The following is a 9,809-nucleotide window of genomic DNA, read 5'->3' as shown; positions in this document are numbered from 1 at the left end:
TCAATTACTTTTTCTGTGGCTAACTGGGCCTTCTGAGATAAGGAACTATTTCTATCTTACCATTTGTAGGTTATGCTCATAATTGCTTGGCCTTATATCCATGGAAATATAAGTTGGCATGTTCGTGAATTAGCCTATTAAGACATAATTACAAATATCTGCCCTTTTCAATTTCTTGCAGCATGATCTTGTGAACTTTCAAAAACTTTAATCTACTGCAATCTTTTGAATAATTCAAAAAGTACCAGAACTTTGAATTTCTTGCAGACAATATCATGAAAGAGACATTATTTTTAAGATGTCACAAAATATATCGTACTTCTTTAAGAATGAAAAAAAAAATCTATAAAAAGCTAACCACATTTTTCCTGAGAAAGGCTGTCTTTCCAAGAAATTACATTCTGGTGTAGCGTGGCTGGCTTGGCTGCTGGTCCCGGGTCTGCTGCCTTTCCTGTTGCATATTCACCCTTACCAATCTAGTAACCCCCTCTGCTTGCTCCACTTTGTTGGACACTCATTCTGAGAAGACACTTTTGTTAGTGACATGAGTTCTATCTTTGTGAATCTCAGTCACGAGATTCGGTTCAGACATCTCGCCTAGTGCTATTGGCTTTTTATAGTCCTGCGTAGCAGTTCTATGCTCAAAGAAGAGAATTTTCTTTGCTCTATGCTTGTAGGCCCTACGCTAGGCTTTGTGCTAGGTGGTGCTCTTATGTATGCTTTGCTAAGAAGAGCATCCATTTTTATGCATCTTGTGGATCTTTGTTGGTACGCTTAAGAATTTTAATAGATATTATTAACCTATGACATTTGTTGTCATGCATTACAGTGTCATATGGACAGGAAAAGATTCCAACATGGTTTCCAGATTTAATATCAGAAGTTACATTGTTATTAGTGACTTTTGTTGGTTATTCTTCAGTTTGAATATATTGTATAGCAAGTAACATCAAAGTCATTTTATGATGACTGGAGCCATAACACAGAGATGCATCTTATTAAATGGCAATTACTTCATAACCAAGTGGTTATTGGGAGTAAAATTTATGTTTGATTTAACAAAGTAGAATGAACTTGGGTGCTACTAGAGATATAGGCATGCTCAGGCTCATCCAATTTTTTATGGAAGTTATTGCTGGCATTTTTACGTTGAATATTTGTTTGGCAATGTTCACTTACATTACTATGGTGTTGATGGGGCAATTTCTTCAATGCCATCGAGAGAGTATGATATCTTATACAAAAATGTGTCATGCAGTTCAAGTTACTGTTTTTATTATTTCTTTGTGGTCAAACTGATGGATAGCCCTGATGTGATTTAAACTGAGATCCCTGGGTTGAGATAGTTCTCTCAATCCAGTTGTAATATTTCACCCTACTTAGCTCAAAAGGTAGTAAGAAATAGACTGTGTAATCATGATGCTAAACATTTTCTTGTTGGTTGTAGTCATCCATAGGAATTAGGAAATGTTAAATTTCTCTTTTCTAGTTATTTGAAAATACATTTTGTGAATGTAGAGAATTATGCTTTATGTTTATTTATTTTCTCTTTTTTGCTTATGGATCCATTGCCAAGGTCTTGGCTTTTGAATTTGGCTGTTCTTTTTGGCGCCAGTACAGTAGTACTTGTGTACAGCTAAGGCAAGGGGAACAATGGCATTGGGGTTAATAATGGGTATTTGTCGAGCAATGAGAAGAAAGCGTAGCTCCTCTCTTGACATCCTCTCTTCTAAAAGAGGCCCTCGTGATTATTACAAGGGAAAAAATTGCAAGCCTACTGGTTTCCATACACGCAAAGGTGAAATCACTTTTGTGTAGGTGGATATGTTGTGATGGATGAAAATTTGTCCTTTCTAAAGAAATCACTTTTGTGCAGGTGGATATGTTGTGATGGATGAAAAATTGCCCCACTATGTTGTTCCTGATTTAATCAATTTCAAGGTTTGTGCATTTGTAACTTGTCTACAATATCATTACTTTTTTAGGTATGTTTTTAAATTAATATAGCAATGTCTATAAGCAATTCATCCTAGGGAACCTGGTAAGAAAAGTGAGTCATACTGTAATGGAATCAAGAGCACACAAGTACAAGGGCCACTAAGGGCAAAGAACACATGCCACTATAGGCAAATACAAAAAGCCACCAAGGGCAAAGCACATGAGCCACTAAGGGAAAGCACAAGAGCAAACAATATAAAAAATAAATTTTATTTATCTTACAGATACTTTAGAGAAGCATAAATCACAAGAGGGGTGTAACCCCTATATATACACAAAGGAGAGAAAAGAGAGACTCAACTAGCCATTGGGCTAGTCCAACGGCTAGTTGAGCTAATAATTGGACCAGCCCAACGGCTAAAACAGGAAAGACAAAAATGCCCTTGATAGCTTTTTTGTCATGAAACAAAAATAAATAAAAACAAAAAAGCAAAAAGAAAAATGCATAATTTTCTAAAATATATTCTAAAAAGAAAGAATATATATATATATATATATATATATATATATATATATATATATATTCATGAAGAATATATATTCAACACTCCCCCCTAAAAATGACGATGAGATGACCAAAAGTTTGCCAAGGAGAAAAGAAAAATGCAACGATGGTAATGCTTTGGTGAAGAAGTCAACGAGCTAGAACTCTGATGTCATATATGAAAGCTTTATGGTCCCTTTAAGAAATTCCTCTCGAACATAGTGACAATCCATCTCTATATGCTTTGTGCAAGTGAAATGTGTGATTGCTCGCAATGTAAATGACAATTTTGTTGTTGCAACACATTTTCGATGGTGTAGAGATAATGACGCCCATGTCTTTTAGCAGACTTCTTAGCCAAACAATCTTTGTGGTTGTAGTTGTCATTGCCTAAGTCTCTGCTTTGGTGGAAGAAAGTGACTTTTTGTTGCTTCTTATACCTCCAAGAGATGAGCAAATAGCCAAGAAAAATACAATAACATGTAGTAGAAATGCGATAATTAGGATTATCTCTCCAATCTGAATCAATATAAGCAATTAAATTTAGAGATGATGAAGAGGATAAGAAAAACCCTTTAGTTATGGTGTCCCTTCAAATATCTGACAATTCTCATAACAACCATGTGAACTGAGGTAAGTGCATGTTGAAACTGGCTTGCACTATGGACCACATGTGCTATGTCAGGTCAAGTGATCGATAGATACTGGCTCGCATTATATACCACAAAATTTCTTTTCAAAAGGAAAAACATACATTTTAGAATAGTTTGGATGTCCAAGTCTTTTATGCCAAGTTTCAATTCCCTTATTTTGGACATGGTTACAAAAAGATTTTGAAGGGAGAGACAATGAGTCCATAAAGTAAAGATCTTCCTTCCTATGGCCTTGCCCAATCCACTTCTCGGATCAGAGATTCTGCACAAAGCAACTTTTAGATGAAAAAGATATTTCTTACCCATGGTTGGCAATTTGAGAATCTGAAAAAATGTTTAACTTTAGTTTAGGAACAACTCTAACTTTTGTAACAAGAAAATTTTGAACATTTTTAGAATCCAAAGTTCCTATACTCTCAATTTTCAAAATGGTTCCATCGGCAGTAGAAACACAAGACAAGTTTGAGTTTATGCATATATCAGATAAGGCATTCTCATGAGGGATCATATGAAAAGATGCTCTCAAATCTAGAATCCAAGAATACATACCGGGTGAAGATGAGGAGGCAATGACGGTACCCGATGTAGATGAGGTTGACTTAAGAATTTGTTGAAGTGTCATGGATATTTGACCAAGTGTGTCTTTAAGATTGCCTCCACTTTTGCTTTCTTCTCCTTTCTTCTTGAAAGTAGATTCTTCAACGAAAGCAACCTTATACTTGAAGGTTTCATTCAACTTAGGACAAGCGGGTTTAATGCATGGTTGCCAGTTGAGGAAGCGGGAGCGGGAAGCGATACGGGAAGCGGGAGCGGGAGCGGGAAGCGAGGCACTTTCAAAATTTTAGGAAGCGGGGAAGCGTGGGACCACTTAGGAGCGATTCGGGAAGTGTCTTGGAAGCGACCTAGGAAGCATCTCGGAAGCGACATAGGAAGCGTCTCGGAAGTGAGGGGGAAGCGAAAAAAATAAAAATAAAAAATACAAAAAAAATTGAAAAAACAGGGGAAGCGTGGGGAAGCGAGGGGGAAGCGCATGGGAAGCGCGTCCCCCATTAAAGGGAAGCGCGCTTCCCAAAAAAGGGGGACGCGCTTCCCAAAAAAGGGGGCCGCTTCCCCTCCACGCTTCGGAAGCGCGACGTTCCGCGCTTCCGAAGCGCGCTTCCCCTTTTAGCTAGGCGCTTCCGGTAACCCTGGTTTAATGTGACCTGGCTCATTACAATGATTACAAATATTCATTTTTTTTGCACCACTATAGTTATTATTATTATTATTATAGTTGTTTTGCCTCTCAAAGTGTGGAGGCTTATAGGTCTTAACATTGTTGTCGGGTTTAGATACTATCAACACTTCATCACAACTTTTACTCATTCAAAGACGAGTTTCTTCTTGAACAATTTCGACAGTAGCATCTTTAAGAAGAAAAGGAGTAGATCTATGTAAGAGAGATCTAATTTTCTCAAATTCGGAATGAAGCCCATACAAGAATTGAAAAAATCTCTCTTGTTCCATTTGTTTTTGCCTAAGTTTCACATCTTCAATGGCAACTCAGGCTCCAAAAGTACTAGTTTATCCCATAGGAGATTTAAAGCACTATAAAAATGTTGGATACTTAAGTCCCCTTGCTTAGTAGTTCTAACCTATGTCACATGGGTGCGTGTGCGGCGCAATTTCAAAAATTTTGGACACGGGGACTCGGCTATATATATATATATATATATTTAAAAAAAATATATAAATATATAAATATATAAATATATAAATATATATATATATATATATATATATATAAGACTCGATCAAAGTTGTGCCCATTAGGGGACAAGTGATGAGTTGTGAAGCCTGATTCATGGTTTTTTTCCTTACAGGAGGGGTTTTTTTCCTTAAATTCTGTAGCCCAGATTTTTAAAAAAAATAAAAATAAAAATAAAAATGGACCAAAATGACCCTGGGTGCGTTGACCCTGGGTCTGTTTGACCGAGTCCGAGCCGCACCCGTGTCCGTGCGTGTTGATGCGGGTGCGTCGACCTTGGAGCTGAGTCCGTGTGACATAGGTTCTAACTTTTTCTTGCAAAAAAATATGCTCTTGCAAGTTTTTTTTTGGAGGTATACATACCCTTCATAAAAATTCAAGCTTCATTGACTTTTCAAAATTTAGCAATGTTTGCACATACCTTAAGCTCGACATTGTTCATGAACCATGCAAGAATTTTTGCATGGTTGCTCTCTCAATCTTAAACTTATGATGATCCTCAATGGCCTTGGCATAAGCATCTTCCTCTAAAGCCTTCTCTTAAGCTCCTTCAATTTTTGTGAGCTTGAGTTGGGGTTCGGGGATAGTGCCCATTACATACCCCCAAAGCTTCTTTCATTTGAGATTGTTTTCCATAGCGGATGGCAACATTATGTAGTTTTTTCTATTGAGCTTAAATGAGAGGTTGATTTTGGTCTTGATTATGTGAGAAAGAGAGGAAGAGGAAGAGAGTGAAATGGAGAGGAGGGCATGATCTCTTAAAAAACTGTCTAGAACACAATCACTTGATGACAACTTTTCACAAATCGAAGAGCACTATGACTATGATACCATGTAATGAAATATGCACGAAACACTAGCCACTAAGGGCTTACAAGATCACAATCATACAAGTGCATATGCACAAGTCCACTATGAGACAATACAAAAGTCATAAGGCAAAAAATAAATACACAAGAACGTAAAAATATCAGCCTCTATTGATCAAATGCTTAACACAAGCATTGAAAGAACAAGTGGGGTTTAACCCCTATTTATACATAATACCACACATAAAGGGGAGGCCATTGGGAGCTCCAATGACTCTTTGGTCCAATGACCAAAGAGCCCCTAGTCTTTGGTTAAAAGACAAAAAGAAAAAAAAAGTAAAAGAAAAAGGCTGTCCCTAGAGGACAAAGTTTATTACAAGGAGAAAAGACCAAAATACCCCTGGCTCAAAAAGAGAAATTATATATATATATATATATATATAACAAAGATATGCCAAAGAAGGCCCAAGAATGAGTGCTAGGTATTTAGCGAATAATTCATATTACTGCTTTTACACACAGATCCTATATCTGCCTGTAACTCTTGCATTTGTTGAGTCTTGGTTTTTGCCTAGTGAGATACTCGAGCATTAATAAACTGTTATTTTTTAGCGAGATCTGACTTGGAACTGCATAAATTTTGGGTTTGATGTATATTTGGCAGTAGCATCAATGTTCTCACTATAAATTACAATGTTAGGAGCGATTACATTATCATCTACAACACCTGAAAGAGATGGGATTTAATGTTATAGTGCATCACATCATCCTATATGAATAGTGGGTCACACTTTAATAGATTCTACAATAAACATAGTGTAGTAATTGGTTTGGCATTTGGTTATTTATCAAAGAAGAAGACATACTGAATCAAGCAACTACTAGCTATGCGTTGGTGTTTGGTTATTTATCAACATTACTGGCAACTAAAAAATTGATACCATTTTAAGATGTATTTTGAACTTGAGGTCTTCCAATTAAGGTCTCATGTTTGGCTGCCGTTGGACAAAGTACTAAATGCTGCAGTCTTGATATGTATATGGGTACCTGAGATATCCAAGTTAATGTCTAATCTTCCAAGTCATCCTAATCTCACTTTGGTGGACTCCATCTTCACTTGATAGCATAAGCCTGCAATTTTTGGCACTTTGGTCTACATTTTTCTGATGGTTGTTTGGGTGGGCACATGCTATTAATTTGCATACTTATGGTTGTTACATTTCTGTGCGACCTTTCAAGCTTGGTAATCTGTGATATTGACCAAAGCTCCTGTTTAGTGCTCCCATCAGTATCATTCTTCTACTGTGAACTGTCATTCATGTTTTCAATAAAGATGTGAACCTAATATTTGTGAACCTTGCCTTTTTGTGCAGCTGAAGCCCTATGTGGCACAGTGCCCCGGAGATGCAGCAAGCTCTGAAGCCACTGCCCCATCAAAGTAGATGCAACGCATGTACTGGCTAGCTAATTATCTAGGACACTTAGTTTTGATGCATCCACATGCGTTTGAATTTACCATGTATTTGTGCATCTTTACCAACGAAGAAGGTTGGTGTTTTTAGAGTAGTTCTTTCTGTTACTGAGGGCTTTAGTTATAGATAAAAAATCCATTGCCTGCACATTGACCCAGTATGCAAGGTTATCAGGCAATTTCGGGCCTGAACAAGGCTGAACCTGGTCCGTTAAGCTTGAAAAAGTCTTAGTTCAATTTGTTTTATTTCTTTTTAATATTTTACTGACCCGGCCTATCCTCCAATCAGCCCAGCCTGGACCCAACCTGATGAATATGGGGTCAGGTTTAGACCCTGTATTGATCAGGCAAAAAACGAATGGAAGGCTGGCCAAACCAGACCAAGCGCTAGGCCAGTCTGGTGGCTTGATTGCATAGACATTGAACAAACTTTTTCTTGGGCTACAGACCTGGTTCTCGCCATTACTGAGGTCCTTATGTCAGTAGTCTTGTTTGGCTTTATTGATTAGGTGTTGCACATAACTGAGTCTTGCTGATCAACTACCAAACCTGGCATAATCTCTCAGTTGAAGGCTGGGGAAGGCTTTATCCTTGTCTGGACAACACCTTGGTCAGACTTGCTCAAGATGACTGGATTCCCCTGTGCTTGAAAGAGAATCATAACAAAGCCATAATTGGATTCACTTGATCTGAGACATGAAACCAGTCATCTTTTTAGAGCACTAACTTGGCAGCAGGCTTCGGACACTGACCTAGGAATCCTTTTGAGTCTCATATTTTTGAGGGAAGATCAGGTGCAATGTGATTGCACACTTTTGGTGTGCTGCTGCACCTGATCACCCACCATTTGCTGTTGGGCCCCATGGCTAACATCCTGTATCCCCAAGATGGAGAATGATCAGGTGCAACAGCACACTAAAAGTGTGCAATCACATTGCACCTGATCGTCCCTCCATATCTTCTCCCCCGGATGATCTCTTACAAATCCGCAGTTACTAATTTATCAATGTGTCTCTATCACTTAGTCTCGTGTCAAACTAATCTTTGAAGTCATTGTTGCTTCTGTTTTTAGGTGCTCACGCAGTTGCACTCTATAACTTTTCTTGAGTACAACTTTATTTTGTGCACTAGAAATATGTGAACTTTCGTTTGAACCAAGATTCAGTTTTTTTTTTTTACCTTTAAGTTTCACCATACAGATGCATCCTACATGCTTTGTTTTATAGGGGTAGGCTCTTGGATTACCCAATTATGACAAGTGAGCATGTTTTTTTACAGCTTGAGAATCAACAGTCGAGAAATTTCATAAATATTCAATGATCAAAAAGTCATTTTTTTATTGAAAATGCACGATCCAAGTGTCGATTCCTAGCAAATGGATCATGCCGAACACATCTGCAGGGCTGAATTTGCCAAAAGAACATAGGAAATGCTCCATCCTCACATGATTCAATCTTCCATTTGTCCAGTATAAAATGGTCATCCCTATCCTGCTCGATGGTATGAACCACTCTATCTCTGAACATCTCGTATAAATAGAGAATTGATTGGGATCATGGTCTTTCTCTTGATGAATCGATTAGGTTGACAACTCAATATTTCAGGGTTACTAAACCATAACTCAGATCAAACCGCATGATCTTAGCAATTTACAATTGAATCGTTGAGTCAGAATACAATAGATTGTGATTAAGGGATGGTTCCTTATCATATAAAATCTAATAGTAGAACACTCTGAATTCAAAGAATGAACAGGAAGAAGCTGGCCTGACTTTGGAAAGGATCTTCCTTTTCCAAGAGTCACTTGTGTTTATGTTCTGGTAATGGTTCATATTGAGCTTTGAAATTTATCCCCATGAAAATTGAAATACCTAATCGTTTGAATATTTATCTTGAAATCTATAAATTATGTCCTTTTGTTGAACCATAGCAGCTGACTTTGATTTTAACCCTCTCTTTTATGTAAGATATTCATCATTTACTTGTCTTTTTGACAGATGGACCTTAGCACTTTCTCTTACTCCAACAGCTAAATGCAGTATATGTTTAAACGAACATAACATGCATGTATTTGTTCTTTTATATACAAGGATATAAAGATTCCTATTATTGAATGATTCATAGTTCATATCTAAAAAAAAAAATGGCTTTGTCAAAATCCAATGAAAAATAAATCCCAGGACTTGTAATGTTTCTTTAGTATAAGTTCTTTATTTTTGCAACCCAATCACTTTTTGGAATGAATTAGTTTTACTTATACACATCCAATTACACTGCAGTAACTAATGGAGAATAGTGAACTTCTTTACGATTTTTTGTCTTTCGATTGCAATCAATTCTCAATAAGCACGTCGCCTCTCTCACAACTCTTTCGCTTGAAATAACAAATAAGTAATAATAAGGCTCTGTTTGGGAGCCATTGTTGGGAGCGGTGTTGAAATTGGTGGATTTTGCAACAACATCCTCATGAGGACGTTTTTGAAGTCCATCCATTTATAATACCATCTCCCCTCCCAACACTGATTCCATCTCCGGCTCCCCTCCCAAAACGGTGACTCCAATCAATGGAGATGCTTGGGATTTGGTGAACCCTCCATCGCCACTCTCAACTACAACTCCCATACAGAGCTTAATTGGAGTCTGTTCC

The 9,809-nt window shown here is 37.4% G+C and overlaps 1 protein-coding gene across 1 annotated transcript; it reads left to right on the top strand.

Moving 5' to 3' along the window:
• Positions 1-1,614: 1,614 nt before the first annotated feature.
• On the top strand, positions 1,615-9,282 carry LOC149819938 (uncharacterized). The gene is made up of 3 exons (XM_089983272.1): positions 1,615-1,798; positions 1,877-1,941; positions 9,160-9,282. Exons 1-3 carry the CDS (start codon positions 1,654-1,656, stop codon positions 9,193-9,195), a joined length of 246 nt encoding a protein of 81 aa, XP_089839398.1. The 5' UTR covers positions 1,615-1,653; the 3' UTR covers positions 9,196-9,282.
• The last annotated feature ends 527 nt before the right edge of the window (positions 9,283-9,809 follow it).

The sequence above is a fragment of the Nuphar pumila genome, chromosome 12 (assembly GCF_984573655.1).
Source record: "Nuphar pumila chromosome 12, dmNupPumi1.hap1.1, whole genome shotgun sequence".
Lineage (NCBI taxonomy): Eukaryota > Viridiplantae > Streptophyta > Magnoliopsida > Nymphaeales > Nymphaeaceae > Nuphar > Nuphar pumila.
This window is presented reverse-complemented; position numbering and strand designations above follow the sequence as displayed.